Source organism: Anolis sagrei, chromosome 6, assembly GCF_037176765.1.
Source record: "Anolis sagrei isolate rAnoSag1 chromosome 6, rAnoSag1.mat, whole genome shotgun sequence".
Lineage (NCBI taxonomy): Eukaryota > Metazoa > Chordata > Lepidosauria > Squamata > Dactyloidae > Anolis > Anolis sagrei.
In genome coordinates, this window is record NC_090026.1 from 49,998,217 (window position 1) to 50,023,117 (window position 24,901).

The following is a 24,901-nucleotide window of genomic DNA, read 5'->3' on the forward strand; positions in this document are numbered from 1 at the left end:
TTAATTGCCTTTATCATTTTAGGAATGGTCCTGAAGAGCATGTAGAAGGTGTGAAGAGACTGCAGAATTCTGTGAAGCAGCTTCAGAAGGTACAAGTGGGTTGGCACTGGGAATCTCCCCAAGAAGAGTCTAGTTTGTGGCAGCAGTCAGGTATACTATAATGTTTTACTGGGGGTTTTGGCAGGCAGTGGCTGAAGTCAATACCCCAGTAACTCACCTGCTCAAAAGCAAGGGTCAATAAATGATTTTAGAAACCAGGCTGAAGAAGATTGACAAACTGACTTGTTGGCCATTTCGATGGCCTTTGGGATATATTTAACCTACCATGGAAGGAGTTATGTGGTTTCAATTCCATAGGAAGTCTACCTAGCAAGCCAATTGGAACCATAACACTATGTAACACAGTTTTGTTCCTGGGTTATAAATGTCATTTCCTAATTGGTTCTATCATACAAACACATTATTTTTGCATTATTATCATACAAACACATTATTATTTGCAGTTTGTTTTTGCCGGACATCCTGCAGCACAATTTGCTATAGTTTTTCTATGAATATCTCATTGAATCTTAGGCAATTCAACATAGTTTGTGATAGCCACAAAAATGAAGTTTCTGGAGTATAAAAATTATTTTCAAAGTAATTTATTTATTTACAGTATTTTTCATATGAACACATTATTTTTGTATTATTATCATACAAACGCATTATTATTTGCAGTATGTTTTTGCCGGACATCCTGCAGCACATTTTGCTATAGTTTTTCTATGAATATTTAATTGAGTCTCAAACAATTCAACATACAGTTCTTGTGGGTTTTTTCGGGCTATATGGCCATGTTCTAGAGGCATTTCTCCTTAGGAGAAATGCCTCTAGAACATAGCCATATAGCCCGAAAAAACCCACAAGAACTGAGTGATTCCAGCCATGAAAGCCTTTGACAATTCAACATAGTTTGTGGTAGCCACAAAAATGAAGTTTCTGGAGTGTAAAAACTACTTTCAAAGTAATTTATTTATTTACAGTATTTATATTCTGCCCTTCTCACCCCGCAGGGGACTCAGGGCGGATTACAATGTACACATATATGGCAAACATTCAATGCCAAAGACACACAACAGATATAGACAAACAGTCAGAGGCTATTTAACTTTTCTGGCCACCAGGGGAGCTGTCGCTTTCATCATCCATCTGCGACACTGATGAAGTACTTTCGCATTTCCGGCATGCTTTTGCTGGAGTGCTTTGCTGGAGTCTTTTTATGGCCTCGTAAATTAGTTAAATTAGCCTCCCCACACATAGGTGGTACCTAATTTTCCTACTTGACAGATGCAACTGTCTTTTGGGTTGCAAAGGTTGACAATAAGCTACACAATTAGTCGGAAGCTCACTCCGACCTGGGCTGGCTTCGAACTCATGACCTTTCGGTCAGAAGTGATCTTAATGCAGCTGCACCACAGTCCCAGTAATGCACAATTAAACAGGAAATAACACTTTCAAACCAGGAACAGAAAATTTCTCGGATTTTGACCCATAAAATTGTGGCAGGATAAGGAACAGAGTACATGCCAGTTTTTCACTCTGGTTAATACTATGCTCCACACAGAGGTAGTTCCATGGGAATTGAGAATCTTGGCACCTACTTTCTTATCACGTTTCTAACATAGCCTTTTTTTGTGTCTGAGCAATTTGAGAAACTGCAAGTTGCTTCTGGTGTGAGTGAATTGACCGTCTGCAAGGATGTTGCCCAGGGGACACCTAGATGTTTTACCATCCTGTGGGAGGCTTCTCTCATGTCCCTGCCTGAGAAGCTGGAGCTGACAGATGGGAGCTCACCCCGCTCCCTGTACTTGAACCGCCAACCTTTCAGTCAGCAGTCCTGCCGGCACAAGAAATTAACCCAGGGGTCCTCAAACTTTTGAAACAGGGGGCCAGGTCACTGTCCCTCAGACAGTTGGAGGGCTAGACTATAGTTTTTTTAAAAAAAAAAACCTATGATCAAATTCCTATTCACACTGCACATATCTTATTTTGCTACTGTTATGAATCATAATGTAAATATCTGATTTGCAGGATGTATTTTCATTGATACAAATTGAACATAAAGCATAGTGATTAATCACAAAAACAATAGGTAATTATACATTGTGAAATATTTATTTCTAATTACAAATAAATGAAATTTTGATTTCAAGCATGTCATAGCATAGTCTTAATATAACAGTAGGGAACCCATAAATATGTTTACTGATCATCCTACCAGCAGAACTCCCATCACGAACAGAAAATATTGGAGAGGTGTGGGGAAAATAGACCTTGGCATTTGGGAGTTGCTGGGATGAATAGTTCCTCTTCCAACCAAGAGCATTCTGAACTCCAGCAATGAAATTGAACCAAACTTGGTACACAGAACTCCTGTGACCAACAGAACATACTGGAGAGGCTTGGGGAAAATAGATCTTGGCATTTGGGAGTTACTGGGATGTATAGTTCCTCTTCAACCAAGAGCATTCTGAACTCCAGCAATGAAATTGAACTAATTTCTGTTTTGATCTTGCTAATGATTCCCTGTCTGTTCTTGATTGGTTATGGGAATAAAATGGATAATTCCTCTATTTGTTTCTCTTTCAGAACAACTTGAACCTATTGAGGGACTTGGCTGTCCTTACTGCACAGAGCTTCAAAAACAACATGGCTCAGGAGCCATTGTTTGTATTACACAGGTGAGGAAAAAGGTCACTCGTTGCTAAGTACACATGAGTATGGGATAAGCATATTTTAGATACCTGAAAAAAGGGGAAACCCCCTTAATCTTTTCTCCTGCAAAAGACTGCGTTGATATTAATTACTGGAAAATATCAGGATTTGGGTGAGTGACCACAATCGCCCCATACTCAAAAGTGTGACATGTAGGGGCTGATTTTTTAAACAGTGGATCAACAAGTTTCAATTTTTAATAATAATTTAAAAAAAATTAAGCATGTGCCTTCAAGAAGCATGTTACTTTACAGCAATCCTATGGATTTTATTGGGTTTCTGTATTTATTTATTTATTTATTTATTACTGTGCTTGTATACCGCCGTTTCTCAGCCTAAATTGGCGACTCAACGCGGTTTCTGTAGGCATGGCATGTTCAGAGGTGGTTTACCATTAGTTTCCTATGAATATAACTTTTAGCACTTTATATTCCTTGGCAGTTGCCCATTAATTAATTAATAGTAATTAATAGGCCTTATGCTGTATAGCTTCCAAGACAGGTAGAATCTGGCGCCTTTAGGGTTTTTTTACTTTTACTATGGCTTAAATCTGGAATGGGCAAGGTTGTGGCCTTAGGTTGCACATGGGATTAGCTTTTAGTATTTCTCAGCATCTCTTATCCTGCTAGCACTGTTGGGAATATCTCTGTTTCACTTTTCTTTCTATGGGGATGGTGGATCCACTGTGCAGATAAGCATGACAGAATAATAATAATAATAATAATAATAATAATAATAATAATAATAATAACACTTTATTTGTAGCCCGCTACCATCTCCCCAAGGGACTCGGTGCGGCTTACATGAGGCCGAGCCCGAACACAACAATACAAGCAATAATCACAACAATACAAGCAATTAAAATAAAACATAGACGATAAACATATAACATTATCAATAAGAAAACATACAATTAAAAATTGTGGGAAGGCCAAATGTAAAATTAAAATTGGAAATAGTGCTGAAACATGGATGAAAAGGTGATAGTGGCGTTTGTGGAAAGACATACGAGCAGACCTAAAAATGTAAAGTGCTTTAGAGTGATAAAGTGCTGAGGGATCATTATTCCAGGAAGGCACACTGGAACAACCACGTCTTCAAGTTCCTCCTGAAGACTGCCAGAGTTGGGGCCTGCCTGATGTCCTTAGGGAGTGAGTTCCAGAGTCTAGGGGCAACCACCGAAAAGGCCCTCTCTCTCGTCCCCACCAATCGCGCCTGCGATGCTGGCGGGATTGAGAGCAAGGCCTCTCCAGATGAACGAAGAGATCGTGTGGGTTCGTATACAGAGATGCGGTCACTCAGGTAGGCAGGTCCCAAACCGTTCAGGGCTTTGTAGGTAAGCACCTGCACCTTGAATTGGGTCCGGTAAATGAATGGCAGCCAGTGGAGCTCCTTGAACAGGAGGGTTGACCGCTCCCTGTAAGGAGCCCGAGTTAACAACCTGGCTGCCGCCCGTTGGATCATCTGAAATTTCCGGGCCATTTTCAAGGGCAGCCCCACGTAGAGTGCATTCAAGTAATCCAGTCTAGAGGTGACTAAGGCGTGGACCACCTTGGCCGGTCACAGCTGGCGCATGAGTCTTAGTTGTGCAAAGGCCCTACCGGCCACCACCGACGCTTGATCCTCAAACATAAGTGAAGAATCCAGGAGGACCCCCAAACTACGGACCTGTGATTTCAGGGGGATGCAACCCCATCCAACACAGGTTGCCACCCTATACCCCGGTCTGGTTTACGATCGACCAAGAGGACCTCTGTCTTGTCGGGATTGATCTTCAGCTTGCTCGTCCTCATCCAGACAGCCACAGCTGTCAGACACAGAAGCGGGGTTTCAGGCACGTCTCTCTCAGACCCCTTCTACACTGCTACAAAATCCAGATTATCAAAGAAGATACTCCACATAATCTGCTTTTAAATGGATTATATAAGTCTACATTGCCATATAATCCAGTTCAAAGCAGACAACCTGGCTTTTATATGGCAGTGTAGAAGGGGCTTCAAATCTTGTGATGGAGAAATGATTGTGACAAGATCTCTTCACCACTTTTCTTTTGCAGGAAAGATGGCGACTCTGAGTTCATGAACATCATAGCCAATGAAATTGGCAATGAGGTGAGTCCCCTTTTTACTTGTTTTTGTGAGCGTTTCTCTAAGAGTTGTTAAGATAATGAAGAACTGTGTAAGTAACTCACAGGTCCAATCTGTCAGGATATAAAGAAGCAGAAGATATAATGGGCTGAGGATTTAAAGTGGAAATATTAACAATTTTAAATTAGCAATTCTATGTTTGATTTTTCTGTTTGGGCAACCCTACCAAAAACCAATTAAAAATAAAGAGATTATAGCAAAACAGGTTTGCAGTTTAATGTTAAAGGTTAAGGAATTTTGTTGCCAAACTGATCAGTGTTTCTGTTTCTATGATTAGTTAGTTCTTATTTTGAAACTGTCAATTTTGTTGTGGTTCCAAGAGAAAGTTGTGTGCCATTGTTTTTGTTGGTCTTTATAGATGAAAACACAAATTGATCATTGACAGTTTATCCTATGAAACTTCCCAAACAAAATGAATTTAGTTTAGTTTCAGGAGACCCTCAACTACAAATTACTTAAGACTTTTACATTTGCTTGTGTAACTTCCACTCTTCACTCTGTGTCCATATTCTCTGTGTTGATTCAAATACTGGAGTTATACCTGATACTCTTCCATAGATGTAGGTGGAATTTTACACCCCCAAAAGGAGTCAAGATAGAGCAACATCAAAATGGAAACAGCTCTTCTAGTGGCCAAAGTAGTTCAAGCTCATTTCTAAGCAGGAATTACCCATGGTGGACCCCCATCCTACTATAGGCAGTCCCCAAGTTACGAACAAGATAGGGTCTGTAGGTTTGCTCTTGAGTTGAATTTGTATGTAGAGTCAGAACAGGTATTTTTTAGGTGTAACCACCTATATATATGCATATGTATATGTACACAAGCTTTGAATGTGGCTTCTTGTGGAAACAGGGATTGCGATAAAAGCTTAAGTGGAGACACCTTTTCCCCATGAGAACTCTTTCAGGGGTCAATTTCCCTTCCGAGAGGTAGATTTCTCTCACTTCTTGTTGTCTCGTCCCCATTTGTAACTCTTGAGTTGTTTGTAAGTTGGGTTTTTGTAACCCGGGGACTGTCTGTACTTGAGTTCTGCCAAGTCACCACTGCGTAGCTACTCTTGAAATAGTGATCAGGTGCGACTAGATCAGTGTTTCTCAATCTTCCTAATGCCGCGACCCCTTAATACAGTTCCCCATGTTGTGGTGACCCCCAACCATAAAATTATTTTCGTTGCTACTTCATAAGTGTAATTTTGCTACTGTTATGAATCGTGATGTAAATATCTGATATGCAGGATGTATTTTCATTCACTGGACCAAATTTGGCACAAATACCCAATACGGCCAATTTTTTTATTTTGTCATTTGGGATTTGTAGTTCCTGGGATTTATAGTCAATCTACAATCAAAGAGCATTCTGAACTCCACCAACGATGGAATTGAACTAAACTTGGCGCACAGAACTCTCATGACCAACAGAAAACACTGGAAGGGTTTGGTGGGCATTTATAGTTGAGTTTTGGATTTGTAGTTCACCTACATCCAGAGAGCACTGTGGACTCAAGCAATGATGGATATGGAGCAAACTTGGCACTAATACTCAAGTTGTCCAAATGTGAACACTGGAGGAGTTTGGGGAAAATAGACCTTCACATTTGGGAGTTGTAGTTGCTGGGATTTATAATTCACCTACAATCAAAGAGCATTCTGAACCACACCAACATTAGAATTGGGCCAAATTTTCCACATAGAACTGCCATGACCAACAGAAAATACTGTGTTTTCTGATGGTATTTGGCGACCCCTTTGTCACTTCCTCATAACCCCCCAGGGGTCCTGACCCCCAGGTTGAGAAATGCTGAACTAGATGGAAACCAGTGAAATATAGGCACTGCAAGTAGTGATGGTGAACTAAATGTACAACTAGGAAGAACACTTGACTTACCAAATCCTGCTGTGTTGTGAATAAATAATAATAATAATAATAATAATAATAATAATAATAATAATAATTTTTATTTATACCCCGCCACCATCTCCCCAGTGGGGACTCGGAGCGGCTTACATGAGGCCAAGCCCGAACAACAAATTACAATAAAATAAAACCAAAACACAACCGAAAATGCAAACAGTAAACAACAACATCATAATAAAATAAAACATGTAAATACAAAACAATATAAAATTACAATAGACGCAATCACAATAACAATGGGCGGGCTACATGTAATGATTAAAAGAATCTTTTTGAATGACTATGATGATGATGATGATGATGATGACGATATTATAACGAAGGTTGAGTATCCCTTATCTGAAATGCTTAGACTAGCAGTGTTTTGTATTACACCTTTTTTGGATTTTGGAATACTTGTATTTGCATATGAACACAAAATAAGATATGAGACAAAATATTAACATGAAACTATGTTTCATATATATATCTTACACACAAAGCCTAAAAGTAATAGTATATGCAATATTTTTTCATAATTGTGCATCAAGCAAAATATGTGTTCATTGAACCATCCAAAAGCAACGATGTCACTATCCCGGCTACACATGTGGGGAATTTTGGATTTTGGAGTATCTGGGATTTCAGAAATCTAGATAAGGGATGAACAACCCAAAGTAATATAACTTAAACATTCTTAAAGTGTGGGAACATTCTCCTTTCTACAGAAAACCATTGTTTTCCTATCTGTGGGAGATGAAAAAGCAGCTGGACTTTTCTTGCTTGCAGGACCTCCAGAAACGGTGGAGAAACTGGGTCCCAGGTGAGTTGCTCATTCAGTCTTGGATTGGTGTGCATGTTGTAAGAGATAGGGGATGGTTATTTATTTATTTACATCATTTCTATCCCGCCCATTTCAGCCAGAAGGCGACTCAGGACGGCGTACAGAGCGGCAACAATTAGACGCCATACACACACACACACACACACATCAGTTAAAAGCAATCAGATCATAAATACATATAGAATCCATAAAAACTATAAAAACAAGTGTCTTCAAGACCAATTCCTCATTTGTTTACATCATCTTGGCCGTTCCATGTTCATATTACAATTTTGTGTTTATCTGGTCATGCTGAAGCTCCAAATGCTTGCTCAAAGAGCCAAGTTTTCACCCTTTTCCAAAAGGTCAGGAGGGAGGGTGGCGATCTAATATCCCTTGGGAAGGGAGTTCCACAGCCGAGGGGCCACCACTGAGAAGGCCCTGTCTCTCGTCCCCGCCAGACGGGAACGAGAGACACATAGAAGATTCACAAGTTCTTTTTGAGAGGCCCTTGAGAGGAACGTGAGAGTATTTGATATGTGTGTGTGTGTGTGTATGTGTTAGTACAGAGTTCTGAGATGACCAAAAGAGTGCCTAGGGCAGTGGTTTTCAACCTTCCTATTGCCGCGATCCCTTAATACAGTTCGTCACATTGTGGTGACCCCCAACCATAACATTATTTTCGTTGCTAGTTCATAACTGTAATTTTGCTATGGTTCATAACTATAATTTTGCTACGGTAATTTTGCTAAGGTTATGAATTGTAATGTAAATATCTGATTTGCAGGTTGTATTTTCATTCACTGGGCCACATTTGGCACAAATACCCGATATGCCCAAATTTGAATACTGGTGGGGTTGTGGGAGAGGTTGATTTTGTCATTTGGGAGTTGTAGTTGCTGGGATTTATAGTTAATCTACAATCAAAGAGCATTCAGAACTCCACCAATGATGAAACTGAACCAAACTCCCATGACCAACAGAAAATGCTGGAAGGGTTTGGTGGCTGTTGGCCTTGAGTTTTGGAGTTATAGTTCACTTAAATCCAGAGAGCACTGTGGACTCAAGCAATGATCTATCTGCACCGAACTTAGTACATATACTCAAAATGCCCAAATGTGAACACTGGTGGAGTTTTGAGAAAATAGATCTTGACATTTGGGAGTTGTAATTGCTGGGATTTATAGTTCACCTACAAAGAGCATTCTGAACCCCACCAATGACAGAATTGGGCCAAACTTCCCACACTGAACCCCCATGACCAATAGAAAATACTGTGTTTTCTGATAGTCTTTGACGACCCCTCTGACATCCCCTCGCGACCCCCTGAGAGGTCCTGACCACCAAGTTGAGAAACACTGGCCTAGGGATACAGGACCTTCACACATGGTTTGGGGGTGAAACTGACCAAAAATCATGGTTTTTTAAAAAAATGGGGTAGGGAATGTTGGAGACTTTGGGGGATTGCTGGATGCTTGAGGACATCTGACGTAGAATTTGCCAACCACATTTGGCCCACGGGCTGTGCATTGCATACACCCCACTTTAGGTTAATTAAATGTCTAGCTGGACATATTGCTTAGATCCTGTTGTTTTTTTCCTCCGAACAAGGGTGGCTGAACTACTGGAAGGAAAAGGGGCCGGAAAGCGTGGCCGCTACCAAGGCAAAGCCACACGGATGAGCCGGCGAGCAGAAGTGGAGACCCTCCTTCGAGGATTTATCAATGAACAGATGATAGAGCCATGACTGGGAAGTGGAGCCAATGGAGTGATGAGGATAAGACTGGGAGGGGGAAAAACTGGGCCATAGGATTCCTCTAGGACTATCAAGAACTGTGAAACAATTCTCCTTTGTGTTCTCGCTTTGTACGTGCCATTGCCAACAGGGAAGACAGTCGATGGTTTAGTCCTGTCAAGAGGGGGCGCATTGGAATTGAGAGTGTTCTCGGGATTAGAATTTGAGAGTGAAGTAAAAGATGCAAGATAAATATGCCTGAGAGATGTGCTGTTACCTTTGGAAAAAGTTTCCCCCAATCTTGGGTTGTGGAAGAGAATTATTTGTCTCTTAGCATGGTTGGTTTCCATTATTTAAAAAAAGGATTGGCTGGAAAATGGATAGGGTGCAAAACAGATTGGGACCACATAATTTGCACCCCTGCTCTAATTCAGACATTTGTAATTGCTAGAAACACCTAATGCTTGTTCATAAATACTCCCTATTAGCTTTTGTGATCCATAATTGCATTATTTTATCTCATTATTTGACCCCTTTGACTCCCTTTCAAAAACCTTTCAGAACGAACCATGAAGTTACTGTTATTGTGTCTCTTCAAGATGTTTCTGTCTTCTTGTTGTTGTTCATTCATTCAGTCGTTTCCTACACTTCGTGACTTCATGGACCAGTCCACACCAGAGCTCCCTGTCGGTCGTCACCACCCCCAGCTTCTTCAAGGTCAATCCAGTCACTTCAAGGATGCCATCCATCCATCTTGCCGTTGGTCGGCCCTTTTTCCTTTTTCCTTCAATTTCCCCCAGCATCATTGTCTTCTCTAAGCTTTCCTGTCTCCTCATGATGTGGCCAAAGTACTTCATCTTGGCCTCTACTATTCTTCCCTCCAATGATCAGTCAGGCTTTATTTCTTGAAGTATGGACTGGTTGGATCTTCTCGCTGTCCAAGGCACTCTCAGAACTTTCCTTCAACATCACAGTTCAATTTATCATACGTTTTCTCTGCAGGTTTTATTCAGAGAGGGGCTGCTTTTATCTTCCTTTAAGGCTGAGAGTATGTTCTAGGTCACCCAGTGGGTTTCCATAGCTCAGAGAGGATTCAAGCACAGGTCTCCGGTATACCATGCTAGCTCTTGACTCACATAATCCCTTACCAGTGGCTGTGCTCATTAATGCTGGTGGGACTTACAGGCCTGAAATATCTGGGGAACCACAAATTCCCTCTAATGTAAATAGAAAAAATATATATCTGAATGCGTATCAGATTCATAGACAGATTCAAATGTCCAATGTGCATGCATTCCAACCATGCCTCTGCATACTTTATTCATTTAGGGAAAATATGCTATGTAAGGCCAGAGGTAAAGAGTGCTGTAGTCCTGTCTGCACATACAAACACACGATAGCTAGTTACTTCCTCCTATGTATGTTTTAATGAGACCCAGGGAACATAATATAATATGCCTATCAAAATGCACAATGAGACGAATGATTCGTACACAAAGACTGCCACAAATGTCCCCCTGCGCAGTGTAATATGTCTATTCACATCTTGGAAATCATGCATAATGTCACCCTAGGAAAATAACTGGGCACCTCAGCATCTGGAAAAAGCATTTCTTACATCTGTATCATCTTGATTGAGATTTATTATTTATTTATTTATTTTGCGCACTTCTACCCTGCCCTTCTCAACCCCCGAGGGGGGACTCAGGGCGGATTACAAAAGGCACAATTCGATGTCGACACAAACAATAAGATAAAAATAAAACATATATAAACAGTAATTAAAACAATTAAAACAGTCACTTATATACATCATAATCCATAAAACCAATTTGGGCTCAACGTTTGCCAGCTCAGAGTTCGTTAATTCAATTCCACATTGTCAAATCCATCAATTCCAGTTGTCACTTGTCCTTTGTTTATCTGCCAGATTACCCAAAAGCCTGGTCCCATATCCATGTTTTTAATTTCCTCCTAAAAGTGAGGAGGGATGTCGATGACCTAATTTCCCCGGGGAGTGAATTCCACAGGTGAGGGGCCACCACCGAGAAGGCCCTGCTCCTCGTCCCCACCAACCTCACTTGTGATAGAGGTGGGGCCGAGAGCAGGGCCTCCCCAGAAGATCTTAAACTCTGAGGCGGGACGTAGCGGGAGATATGTTCAGACAGATACGCTGGGCAGGAACCGTATAGGGTTGTGTAGGTCAAAACCAGCACTTTGAATTGTACTCGGAACTAGGTGGCTCTAGTACCTATTTTGTGCCAGGCATATTAATTACAATGAGGGGCATATTTGAAAAAAATATATACACGATGTTTACAAAGACAAAAACTATACAGAGGATAAATAAAATGAAATGTGGATCCCCAGGACTGACTGAAACTGCTCGCTGGCAAAGAAATAAAGAATCGACCGGGAAAGAAGTTGGCAGAAACAGGAGATTGTTGCCAGAGATCACTGTCAAATAGACAAGATGTACCTGATAGCTAACTTTTGAACCTAACAAGGTCCCTTAGCCTCTCTTGATTCCAGTTTAGACTTTCTGTGTTTTTCCATGACACTTACTTTGCTTTTCTTGGTTTCTGCACTCTACACCACTGGAGAAATTACATTGTTTAGCCAGTATTGCACCACCTGACATCCGCCGGGAAGTAGCAGCCAATAGTGAAAGGATCAAGGCAGTGACATCTCCAACTCATTCCTTGTTTTGGTATCAGCCAGCGCGTCAACGACTTAAATCAAGAAATAGTTTTCTAAGATCTACAGAGACACTCGCTGGAACACCTCAGCAAGCAAGAGTCCAAAAGTGGCAGGCTCAAACCCAGACCCTCAATCAATGGCTGATACCAAATGAGAGACTCCCCCCTGGGCACACAGAAGACTGGGCAACTTGGAAGGCGCTGAACAGACTGCGCTCTGGCACCACAAGATGCAGAGCTAACCTTAGGAAATAGGGCTACAAAGTGGAATCCACGACATGTGAGCATGGAAAAGAGCAAACTACAGACCACCTGCTCCAATGCAACCTGAACCCTGTTACATGCACAATGGAGGACCTTCTTATAGCAACACCAGAGGCACTCCAAGTGGCCAGCTACTGGTCAAAGGACATTTAATCAACTACCAAGCTTGCAAACTTTGTGTTTTGTTTGTTTGCTTGTTAAAAAATGCAATACAACTGTTTGGTTTGCTCCTGACACGATAAATATGGCCATAACTTTCCTCATTGCCCTTCCTTCTCCAAAGTCAGGTTGCTTCTGACCTAAATTTGGAGGAAATTGTGCTCATTAGTTTGTTGGTTGGTCGGAGGTTCTGTTCAGTCTCCCACAAAAGTTAACATCTAATAAGCATGGATTACACTTGGGTGAGAAGCAGGTCCAAGGCATTTCTTCCCTATAAGTCCTTTTTCCTTGTCAGCTGAAGCAGGTGGGAGACACAGTAGGGAATCAGGGCCACTGCACAAATATGGGCACAAGCACTCTTGCAGAAGGAGAGGATGTAGAAGAGGATCTCTCTGTTGGTGGGCAGTTCAAAGGAATCAAACAGGTGGAGGATGAACAGGGAGGAAATGATGCAGGTGAGGCGGAAGGTCAGCCATTGGCTTTGCTTCCCTCTGCAGCTCTCGGCATACATGGGGGAGTTGAGGCCTAAGCCCAGGCCAAACAGGATGCCCAGGTTGCGAAGCAGGCTGGCAAAAGGCGTTGTGTCAATATGGACCCACTCTGGCCGTTCACACCACTTGTGGGCCTTCTCCAGTGTCCACAGGAGGTCCACACCCAGCAACTTGAGCAGCAGGTAAAAGCCCAGGGCAAAGCCAAACAGGAAGAAGGTTGTATTCACGTATTGCCGCAGGTTTGCATTGTAGATGGAACGCACGTGCTCAAAAACTTCTGCCACCAACATCCCTGGTAAGTGGGGAAATCACATTAAATTGACATGTAGTGCTTTTTCTTCAGTGTCAGCACTTGAGCTTTGGAAGTAGACTTCCAAATTCCAGTCTTCTCAATCCCATTACGACACTGAAACCATGCTGGTTCTCCAGTTGTCAAATAATGTAGTCTAAATTCTGCAAGTAGCCCCAACTAGAGGGGACTCACTGAATCAATGGGAGCTTCGTAAATATTGATATGGAAAGTAAACATGTTCTATGTCAATACTTAGGAATGGCTCACTGACTCAATAGGTCAGACATCCCCCTTCCTCCTCAATGGGATACCCTTTTAAATCTTGAAACATTATCATGTTCCCTCTCTACCTCCTCTTCTCCCAGCTAAACATCCCCCAGGAGGAAAGGAGAAAGGAAAAAGAGAAGGAAGGAAGGGAGGAAGAGAAGGATGGATGGAAGGAAGGAAGGTTGAAAGGGAATGGAGAGAGGAAAGAGAGAAGGAAGGAATGACGGAAAGGAAAGGAAGGAAGAAAGGAGAGAGGGGGGGAAGGAGGGAGGAAAGAGGGAAGGATGAAAGGGTGGAAGGGAAGGAGGGAGGAAGAAAGAGGGAAGGAAGGGAAAGAGGGAAGGAGGAAGGAAAGACAAGGAAGGAAGGATAAGATGGCGAGAAAGAGAAGGGCCTGAGAATGAAAGGGTGGAGGGGAAGGAGGGAGGGAGAAAGAGGGAAGGAAGGGAGAGAGGGAAGGAGGAAAGAAAGAGAAGGAAGGAAGGATAAGATGGCGAGAAAGAGGAGGGCCTGAGAATGAAAGGGTGGAAGGGAAGGAGAAAGAGGGAAGGAAAGGAGAGAGGGAAGGAGGAAGGAAAGAGAAGGAAGGAAGGATGAGATGGCGAGAAAGAAGAGGGCCTGAGAATGAAAGGGTGGAAGAATGGAGGGAGAAAGAGGGAAGGAAGGGAAAGAGGGAAGGAGGAAGGAAAGACAAGGAAGGAAGGATAAGATGGCGAGAAAGAGAAGGGCCTGAGAATGAAAGGGTGGAGGGGAAGGAGGGAGGGAGAAAGATGGAAGGAAGGGAGAGAGGGAAGGAGGAAAGAAAGAGAAGGAAGGAAGGATAAGATGGCGAGAAAGAGGAGGGCCTGAGAATGAAAGGTCGAAGGGAAGGAGGGAGGGAGAAAGAGGGAAGGAAAGGAGAGAGGGAAGGAGGAAGGAAAGAGAAGGAAGGAAGGATAAGATGGTGAGAAAGAGGAGGGCCTGAGAATGAAAGGGTGGAAGAAGGGAGGGAGAAAGAGGGAAGGAAGGGAGAGAGGGAAGGAGGAAGGAAAGAGAAGGAAGGAAGGATAAGATGGTGAGAAAGAGGAGGGCCTGAGAATGAAAGGGTGGAAGGGAAGGAGGGAGGGAGAAAGAGGGAAGGGAGAGAGGGAAGGAGGAAGGAAAGAGAAGGAAGGATAAGATGGTGAGAAAGAGGAGGGCCTGAGAATGAAAGGGTGGAAGAAGGGAGGGAGAAAGAGGGAAGGAAGGGAGAGAGGGAAGGAGGAAGGAAAGAGAAGGAAGGAAGGATAAGATGGTGAGAAAGAGGAGGGCCTGAGAATGAAAGGGTGGAAGGGAAGGAGGGAGGGAGAAAGAGGGAAGGGAGAGAGGGAAGGAGGAAGGAAAGAGAAGGAAGGAAGGATAAGATGGTGAGAAAGAGGAGGGCCTGAAAATGAAAGGGTGGAAGGGAAGGAGGGAGGGAGAAAGAGGGAAGGGAGAGAGGGAAGGAGGAAGGAAAGAGAAGGATAAGATGGCGAGAAAGAGGAGGGCCTGAGAAAAGAGCCCAAGCGGCCTGGTCTAAATCCTACCCAATTAGCAGTCCAACTAATTTACGTTAAGTGTTCACTTACATTCATAACTGATATAGTGGTTTGCCGTAGTAGATAATACCAATCATATTTCAGCCAAAGCCTGTCAAATCTCTTTCCCTGGACCCTTTTGTGAGGTACCATGAAATATCCAATAATTCTTTAACTCATCCTAGCAAAACATAACATAATTTCTGTATGGAATTTTAAAAATCTCATTTTCTCACCCGAGTCTAGAGCCCTCTGAAAGTGAGTTATTGGGTAGATGTAAAACACACAATATATGTCTTCTGAATGTATATATATATAACTACTTGGAATTGTTCAAGTCCAGATTACACACCTGAGATCACACCAGAGACTACCTGGTGTGGAAAGTGTGCAGCCAAGAAGACCCGGGATAAACAGACGCAGACCTGCACTGCCCAGAATCCTGTCCAGAGGAAGATACGCAGGCACCTGAGAGAGAAATATTTATTCAAGTCAGAGCCATGGCAGAAATTCTAAAACACACCATCATACAAAACAGTATCTATTATGTGGGACGTATTTTTTTCCTTCCAATGAGTAAGGAATTTGTACCATATTTGTGCCTATGGGCTACAATTGGCTCTTTCGTCCCTGACAATTCTCTAGGGTCCAGCAGCTAGCTGATGACTTTGGGCCAGCAGTGGTCCTTTGACCAGCATTTTTAGTAGCACTAATCTAAGACATAGAAACATGTGACTGTCTAGATCAGAGGTCCTCAAACTAAGGCCCAAGAGCCAGATATGGCTCTCCAAGGTCCTCCAAGGTCATTTACCCAGCCCTCGCTCAGGGTCAACCTAAGTCTGAAATGACTTGAAAGCACACAACAACAACCTTATCTCATCAACCAAAAGCAGACCCACACTTCCCATTGAAATACTAATAAGTTTATATTTGTTAAAATTGTTCTACAGGCTGGCTTCTTTTCTAGTAGATTTTATTATTATTATTATTATTATTATTATTATTATTACTTTATTTGTACCCCGCTAGCATCTCCCGAAGGATTCGATGCGGCTTACAATAGGCCGAAGCCCAACACAATACAACAATACAACATCTAGCAAATAAAAACAGTTAAGCAGAAAAACAATAACAATGGCAATACGACAAGACATTATTAAAAACTGAGTCGGCCGAAATAGGGGTACAAGGTTAAAAGTGCTGATGTGTCAGAGGGGTGTGGGATTATGATATAAGTGCGGTGTGCAGTGTGCGGTGATTTTGGTACTAAAGTGCTTCTGGGATTTGGTACTGGGAGAATTCCTAATCTGAAAAGGCACATTGGAACAGCCAGGTTTTCAAATTCTTCCTGAAGACTGCCAGTGTAGGGGCTTGTCTGAGATCTTTCGGGAGGGCGTTCCAGAGGCGGGGGGCCACCACGGAGAAGGCCCTGTCTCGCGTCCCCACCAAGCGCGCTTGAGACGCGGGCGGGATCACAAGCAGGACCTCTCCAGATGACCGGAGTGAGCGTGTGGGTTCGTAGACAGCGATGCGGTCACGCAGGTAGGGTGGTCCCAAACCGTTCAAGGCTTTGTAGGTAAGCACCTGCACCTTAAATTGGGCTCGGAAAATAAACGGCAGCCAGTGGAGCTCCTTAAACAGGAGGGTTGACCTCTCTCTGTAATGGGCCCCAGTTAACATCCTGGCTGCTGCCCGTTGGACCAATTGGAATTTCCGAGCCGTTTTCAAGGGCAGCCCCACGTAGAGCGCGTTGCAGTAATCCAGTCTAGTATTAACTTATGTTTTAATTATTTATAACTACTGTTCATTGTGTCATGGGAGTTCTGTCTGCCAAGTTGGGTTCAATTCCATCATTGGTGGTGTTCAGAATGCTCTTTGATTGTAGGTGAACTATAAATCCCAGCAACTACAACTCCCAAATGACAAAACCAATCCCCCCCCCCCGACAAACATACCAGTATTCAAATTTTGATGTATCAGGTATTTGTGCCAAATTTCGTCAAGTGAATGAAAATACATCCTGCATATCAGATATTTACATTACGATTCACAACAGTAGCAAAATTAGAGTTAAGAAGTAGCAACGAACATAATTTTATGGTTGGGGGTCACCACAACATGAGGAACTGTGTTAAGGGGTCGCAGCATTAGGAAGGTTGAGAAACACTGATCTAAGTCATTGATAAAGATGTTGAACAAGACCAGTCCCAGGACAGAACCCTGCGGACCTCCCCTCATCACTTCTTTCCAGGATGAAGAGGAAGCATGGAAGCACCTTGTGGGTCATACAGTCCAACCTCCTACCAAGAAGCAGGAAAATTGCATCCAAAGCATCCCTGACAGATGCTCATCCAACCTCTGTTTAAAAGCCTCCAAAGAAGGAGCCTCCACCATACTCCAGGGCAGAGAGTTCCACTGCTGAACAGTTCTTTGAGAGTAGTTCCACTTTTGGAATCTATGAATACAATGCTTTCAAAATTTCCCCAAAAGAAGACTGAGTCAATGGACCCTTATTTAGAAGATGAGAGAGTAAAACAGAATCTAAGAGCCTAGGAAGAGAGCTATACTAACTATCCTTACTCCCCAAAACAAGGTCTTCACTTTCATTCCCAGAGATAAAAATGATGCAGGGAGACTCACCTTGCTGACAAGTTTTTTTGCTTTAATGGCAACAGATGTGATATGAGTGCTGTCACCATGACGTAGTAGACGCCAGAAGATCCCATGGCATGACCAGAAGGGCTACCTGGAGAGATGAAGCACAAAAGTTTATGGTGACTTCAGGATGCTACCGGGGGAAGAGGGTAATAATTATAGCCTCACCTGGGCCAGTCTCACAGGTGATGGGAAATTGTTTGATCACAGGAGGTGTTGTGATGCCATAGAAGTCAGTTTCATACACCCACCAGTAGGGCCTCTCTCCAAAAAGGATCCTATTGGAAACAGGATAATGAGTGGTGAATGTGGACCCAGTAACCGAAAACAGAAAGGCAGACATAGCATACCCTCCAATATTGTATGTTTTAAGGCACTGTAGAGGTGTGATTGAAAGTCACCCTGAGTACCACTCGGGGTAGATTTTATTTATTTATTTATTTAGGTCATTTTTATCCAACCATCTCAACCCCCTGGGGGAGATGACTTAGGGCGGCTTCCTACTGGCATACATTTGATGCCTACAAGTAAACACAGTAAAACACATATCAAAATCAATAAATTATAAATAATCAAAACCAATTAAGTTAATACATTAAAATCTACTAAAAGGAACACCAGTCTGATGGTCGTTGTCTCGCCGAGTTCTATAGAATCCATTAAACTTGACCGTAATGAGTTTCCATAGCTGTTGTCTTCATTGTCATAGTCAAAGTCTGCATAGATTACCCCCAATGCCTGATCCCACATCCACGTTTTTAATTTCCTTCTAAAGGAGAGGAGGGATGAAGATGACCTAATTTCCCGGGGGAGTTAATTCCACTGGCGGGGGGCCACCACCGAGAAGGCCCTGTCCCTCGGCCCCTCCCAAAGATCTTAAATTCCTAAGTGGGACATAGAAGGAGATACATTCGGACAGGTACGCTGGGTGGAATATTTATTTATGTATGTATTTATTTATTTCTACCCCGCCCTTCTCCCCACAAGGGGACTCAGGGCGGCCTCACATAAGCATCAAATGATGCCATCCAACATATACACCACAAGAATTTCAATTAAAACCATAAAACTTAATTTAAAACATTATGCAAATACATTAATAGATTCATTTAACAATAAATTAACGTGCCACTAAATAAGGGATATAGATAAAGGCGGGATATAAATAATGTATAGAATAATAATAATGATAATAATAATAATAATACATTGGTTATCTTATCACGTGGGCATACTTGTGAACATTTCACAAATGAAAACTAAGATGTTGCAGTGGTCATCTTGAATTTATGAGCTAATCATAAGTAATCTCTTAGATTGGAATTCTGTGGGTGCAACACGGCAGTGTAACTACATTAGCATAAGCAACTATATCAGCTTTGAATGCGATCTTCCTGCTTTCTGGCAGGAGGTTGGACTGAATGGCTGACAAGGTCTCTTCCAACTCTATGATTCTAAGTGCTTCAGTCATGGGGGAAAAAAGGCATCAGGAAGCTCAGAGATGGCTTATTTTGTTTGCCTTCCTTTGACATCACACTGTAATCTGGTTGCTGTAGTGAAACAACAGTAGTAATTGCACTTTGGAGAGTATCTACTCAACAAATGGATTGCTACACAAGCCAAGAAGCATGTACAGTAAGCTCCTCCACAATTGTGGAAGTTAGGGCATTCCCAAAAAACGTGGAAAAATCACAACTCTTATTAAAGTTGCCTATATTTAACATAAAAACACACTAGGTGTATTTTATACACTCTGATTTACAGAACCTTACAGAACTACTCCGAGTCACCTCTGGGCTGAGAGGGGCGGTATGTAAATATAGTAAATACATAATAACACAAATATACCCTTTTAAAGTTTTCTTTAAAAGGAAAAAAATCCAACAAGAATGTTCAAACCTATTTGAAAGCAATTCTGACCTTCTCTCCCAATTTAGAGTTCTATGTCATTGGGATAGCTATGGTTGGAAATTCACTCCACAAAGTCACTGTGCTGGTACGGCTGTACCAGGAGCTCCAATTTTATTTCTTTCTGTTAAAGTTTGCAGTTATAGGGCAGGCCTCCTGTCCATCTTAATTAAGCTTTGGTTCCGCCCCCTGTTCAGGCTCTGGGAGGGAAAGGAGCCATTTTGGGCAGTCTCACACAAGGTAACTAAGCTATAGGATGTAGACCAGACCAGCTCATCCCGTAGAAAAGCTTCCTTTCTTAAGACCATCCAGGGAAACTGAAGTCCAAGAAATTCTTAAGAACTTCCAGGGAAAAAAGACCATTCAGGAAAAAGGATCACCCAGAAAAAAGAATCATCTAGGCAAACTGACCAACCAGAGAAACTGAGACATACTAACTCCAGCTGAAATATCTTCAAGCCTCAGCCGGTAAGGTCTGCTCGATACCCAGACACACTTGGATTCGATAGCAGCACCCACACCGATGAGGCATAGATAGAAATCAGCCTGGGAGAGGTTAAAAAGGGATTTTTCCTACAGAGAAAGTTCAGTTGATCAAAGTCAGGTGCCAGTCCCTTGAAGACTAGTCTAAGAAAGCGTTAAAGTGTTGTTTGAACCATTGAAGATTTGTTGTTCGTTCCATAAAAAAGACTTTGTTGTATCATTAAAGATTCTAAAGACCATCACTTCAGAAAAATCCCTGAGAACCTCTCTTTGAGGCACCCCTAGCTTCCCGCTGGGCTTAAAGTATACGTCCTATAGAAAAGTACAGCTATTACAGGCCCAGCGTGCGACAGAACAGTCACAAAGGCATACTTTATGAAGTATTATGCCAAATTTTCTACACAAAAACCGATGGAGATTGAGACTTGGTATTGTCGAAGTCTTTCACAGCTGGAATCACTGGGATGTTGTGTGGTTTCCAGGGTGTATGGCCACGTTTCGGCATCCTTTTCCCCCCTGACGTTTTGCCTGCATTTGTGGCTGATATTTTAAGATGAGTGAGACTTGGGCTCATTTGCTCTTGCCTCATATTTACATCTAAATTAGTTCCTGCTTGGTTTGTGGCAAACCTTCATTTGCCATTACATTCAAACCAGTCAGTTATGGTTTTGGCTGGTCTTGTAAAACAGGGCCACGAAGCAAGAAACATATTTCAAGGATTGTTCTTATATGGCAGCCCATGATTTGGCATTATGCCTGGACCAGTGATATATATTGTTAGGAATCAGAAGCTGTTAGACTAAAAAATAACCCTTTCTGGGATGATTCCACCAAAAATATGCACAGTTCATAAGCAGCAGAAACGTACATGTTGTGAGCAAAGATTGGTTTCCATTCAACAGGATGGAACAGGATTGCAGATCCATAACTCATAGGATCAAAAATAATATGTTTATTAAAGACTAGTTGTCCCCTGCCACACGTTGCTGTGGCCCACACCATGGGGGCAGAGGCAGCCCTAGGTAATTTTCAATGGTAAGCAAACAGTATTTTGCTCCCCCACCCAACCAATCATTGATATATATGTTTTGTTCGTCATGAGAGTTCTGTGTGCCATATTTGGTTCAATTCCATCATTGGTGGAGTTCAGAATGCTTTGATTTTAGGTGAACTATACATCCCAATAACTATAACTCGCATATATCAAGGTCTATTTTCCCCCAAGAGCGCCATAAGAGCGCCCCTGGGCAAAATCAACTATACTGCAAATGCTTACTTTGAGTAATGGGTTGAGCCGCCCCTGCATGGGGGTTCTGTGTGGAAGGTTTGGCTCAATTCTATCATTGGTGGGGTTTAGAATGCTCTATGATTGTTGGTGAACTATAAATCCCAGCAAGTACAACTCCCAAATGACAAGATTCTATTTTCCCCAAACTCCGCCAGTGTTCACATTTGGGCATATTGAGTATTCGTGTAGAGTTTGGTCCAGATCCATCATTGTTTGAGTCCACAGTGATCTCTGGATGTAGGTGAACTACAACTCCAAAACCAAAGGACACTGTCCACCAAACCTTTTCAGTATTTTCTGTTGATCATGGGAGAACTGTGTGCCAAGTTTGGTTCAATTCCCCAAACTCCACCAGTGTTCACATTTGGGTATATTGAGTATTCGTGTAGAGTTTGGTCCAGATCCATCATTGTTTGAGTCCACAGTGATCTCTGGATGTAGGTGAACTACAACTCCAAAACCAAAGGACACTGTCCACCAAACCTTTTCAGTATTTTCTGTTGGTCATGGGAGAACTGTGTGCCAAGTTTGGTTCAATTCCACCGTTGGTGGGGTTCAGAATGTTCTTTGATTGTAAGTAAACTATAAATCCCAGCAACTACAACTCCCAAATGACAAAATCTTTTTTTTTTTTAGAGAAGGACATACATTGGGTTGTTAGGGGTTGTGTCCAAATTTGGTGTCAATTCATCCAGTGGTTTTTGAGTTCTGTTAATCCCACAAACGAATATTACATTTTTATTTATATTGATAAAAGAAATCCATTCTAGATAGGAAAGGTTCTTGGAGCTAACTAGCTTCACTGAGTTATCTTCTAAGGAAAAACAAAAAAGGATAAATAATAATAGTAACTATATCTACTACATCTTGCCTTAGACAATGTCAAGATGCTCCCTCACTCTAGAGAAGACAAAAGGAGAAGAGGCCAGAAAATGGAGACAGGCCACATGGTCGTTGTTGTTGTTCATTCGTTCAGTCATCTCCGACTCTTCGTGACCTCATGGACCAGCCCACGCCAGAGCTCCCTGTCGGCCGTCACCACCCCCAGCTCCTTCAAGGTCAGTCCAGTCACTTCAAGGATGCCATCCATCCATCTTGCCCTTGGTCGGCCCCTCTTCCTTTTACCTTCCACTTTCCCCAGCATAATTGTCTTCTCTAGGCTTTGCTGTCTCCTCATGATGTGGCCAAAGTACTTCAACTTTGTCTCTAGTATCCTTCCCTCCAATGAGCAGTCGGGCTTTATTTCCTGGAGGATGGACTGGTTGGATCTTCTCACTATTCAAGGCACTCTCAGAACTTTCCTCCAACCCCACAGCTCAAAAGCATCAATCTTCCTTCGCTCAGCTTTTCCTAAGGTCCAGCTTTCACATCCGTAGGTGACTACAGGGAATACCATGGCTTTGACTAGGCGGATCTTTGTTGCCAGTCTGATGTCTCTACTCTTTACTATTTTATCGAGATTGGACATTGCTCTCCTCCCAAGAAGTAAGCGTCTTCTGATTTCCTGGCCACAGTCTGCATCTGCAGTAATCTTTGCACCTAGAAATACAAAGTCTGTCACGGCCTCCACATTTTCTCCCTCTATTTCTCAGTTGTCAATCATTCTTGTTGCCATAATCTTGGTTTTTTTGATGTTTAGCTGCAACGCAGCTTTTGCGCTTTCTTCTTTCACCTTGATTAGAAGGCTCCTCAGCTCCTCCTCGCTTTCGGCCATCAGAGTGGTGTCATCTGCATATCTGAGGTTGTTAATGTTTCTTCCAGCAATTTTCACCCCAGCTTTGCATTCCTCAAGCCCCGCACATCGCATAATGTGTTCTGCATACAAGTTAAAAAGGTTGGGTGAGAGGATGCAGCCTTGCCGTACGCCTTTCCCAATCTTGAACCAGTCTGTTGTTCCGTGGTCAGTTCTGACTGCTGTTACTTGGTCCTTGTACATATTCCTCAGGAGAGAGACAAGGTGGCTTGGTATGCCCATCCCACCAAGAACTTGCCACAATTTATTATGATCCACACAGTCAGGCTTTAGAATAGCCAATGAAGCAGAATAGATGTTTTTCTGAAACTCCCTGCCTTTCTCCATTATCCAGCGGATATTGGCAATCTGGTCTCTCGTTCCTCTGCCTTTTCTAAACCCAGCTTGAACATCTGGCAACTCTCGCTCCATGTATTGCTGGAGTCTTCCTTGCAGGATCTTGAGCATTACCTTACTGGCATGAGAAATAAGGGCCACTGTATGGAAGGTTGAGCAGTCTTTCGCATTTCCCTTGGCTGGCCACATGGTCAGCCCAGGGCAATAAAAATACCTTTTAAAAAGGAAGTAACATTTCCCTAAAGAGATCACATTCCTAGGTATTCAAAGAGGTGGAGATAGTGCCATGCAAAGATGAGTAAGACAACCCCCCCCCTTCTTAACCCTTTCTTAAAGTCAACTACCTAGAGGAAATTGGGGAGGATCCCTCAGTCTATCTAGGTAACTACTCATTGAGAGCTGGAGACTTGTGTATATATTGCTTTAACACATTCTACAGCCTTGCTCAAGTTAAGCATTGGATCACATTATATGCCATATGAGAAAAGGTTGGAGGAAACACTGTGCAAAGAATGGTCCAAGGAAGAATTTGATCCTGACCCAAAATATGGTGATCAGGGATTCTTAGAAACCATGCTCACCATTTGAAAACAAGGTTGAGCCAGTCCCCGATCACAGCGACCCAGATGAGACGGATTCCCACAGCTTCCCTCAGATGGAACCAGATGGGGAAGAAGACAAAGAACGTTGTTCGGAGGTCGGCCACTGTGGAGATAAAGATAAACCAGTCCTGGAAGGCTATGAAGTTATCTTGAAGGTAGCTGGTGGCTTGGACCCCTGCATTATGCAGGAAGTCCATTACTCTAATTCAGCGAGGATTGTCTTCTTCCACTTTGACTCTGCAAGTTTTACCAGCCACTGAGCCTTTGTCATATATGCAGTCCCCTGACCTTTGATCTTTTACTGCTTCCCCTGCCCAAAAATAATATTGACAGAGGCTACAGCATGAAGCAAAGTGTGCATGTGTATTTGCATGAGTCAATACCTTCCATTTTAGAGGGCATGCCTGCACTATTAACTCAAAGCGACTTTAGATGTCAGTTCGTCTCCATGCAGAGGTCTGCTGGAACGAGGGGCATTGTAACAGAATTATTAGAATTCTCAGCATAGTAATCAAACTTCAATTCCCAGGATCCTTTAGTGGAAGTCACAACATCTAAGGTGGTAATGTCTCAATAGGTGGGGAAATTAGCTGAATAGTGTGCAAAGGCTTAACTTAAGCCACTGTCAAGCAATGTCTGCTTAGTGCATGGGTTATTTATTTATTTATCGTGTCAGGAACAAACCAAACAGTTGTATTGCATTTTTAAACAAACAAACAAACAAAACACAAAGTTTGCAAGCTTCGTAGTTGATTAAATGTCCTTTGACCTGTAGCTGGCCACTTGGAGTGCCTCTGGTGTTACTATAAGAAG

At 42.5% G+C, this 24,901-nt stretch overlaps 2 protein-coding genes across 3 annotated transcripts in view; one reads left to right on the top strand and one right to left on the bottom strand.

Annotated features, from left to right (window-relative positions):
• The window catches only part of LOC132778375 (putative protein PTGES3L), a 40,549-nt gene extending 30,940 nt beyond the window's left edge, over window positions 1-9,609 (top strand). For both annotated transcript variants that reach the window (XM_067470108.1, XM_067470106.1), the window contains 5 exons: window positions 23-89; window positions 2,632-2,723; window positions 4,814-4,868; window positions 7,527-7,621; window positions 9,233-9,609. In XM_067470108.1, coding sequence (XP_067326209.1) covers window positions 23-89; window positions 2,632-2,723; window positions 4,814-4,868; window positions 7,527-7,621; window positions 9,233-9,368 — 445 coding nt within the window. In that variant the 3' untranslated portion in view covers window positions 9,369-9,609. The remainder of the gene's footprint in view (window positions 1-22; window positions 90-2,631; window positions 2,724-4,813; window positions 4,869-7,526; window positions 7,622-9,232) is intronic.
• A 2,910-nt stretch (window positions 9,610-12,519) lies between these two features.
• LOC132778377 (glucose-6-phosphatase catalytic subunit 1-like) lies at window positions 12,520-24,364 on the bottom strand. The gene is made up of 5 exons (XM_060781267.2): window positions 24,068-24,364; window positions 17,887-17,996; window positions 17,704-17,809; window positions 15,416-15,531; window positions 12,520-13,261 (listed from the first exon to the last, which is right to left on the bottom strand). The coding sequence occupies exons 1-5, from the start codon at window positions 24,283-24,285 to the stop codon at window positions 12,750-12,752; spliced, it is 1,062 nt and encodes a 353-aa protein (XP_060637250.2). The 5' UTR covers window positions 24,286-24,364; the 3' UTR covers window positions 12,520-12,749.
• Between the last annotated feature and the right edge of the window lie 537 nt (window positions 24,365-24,901).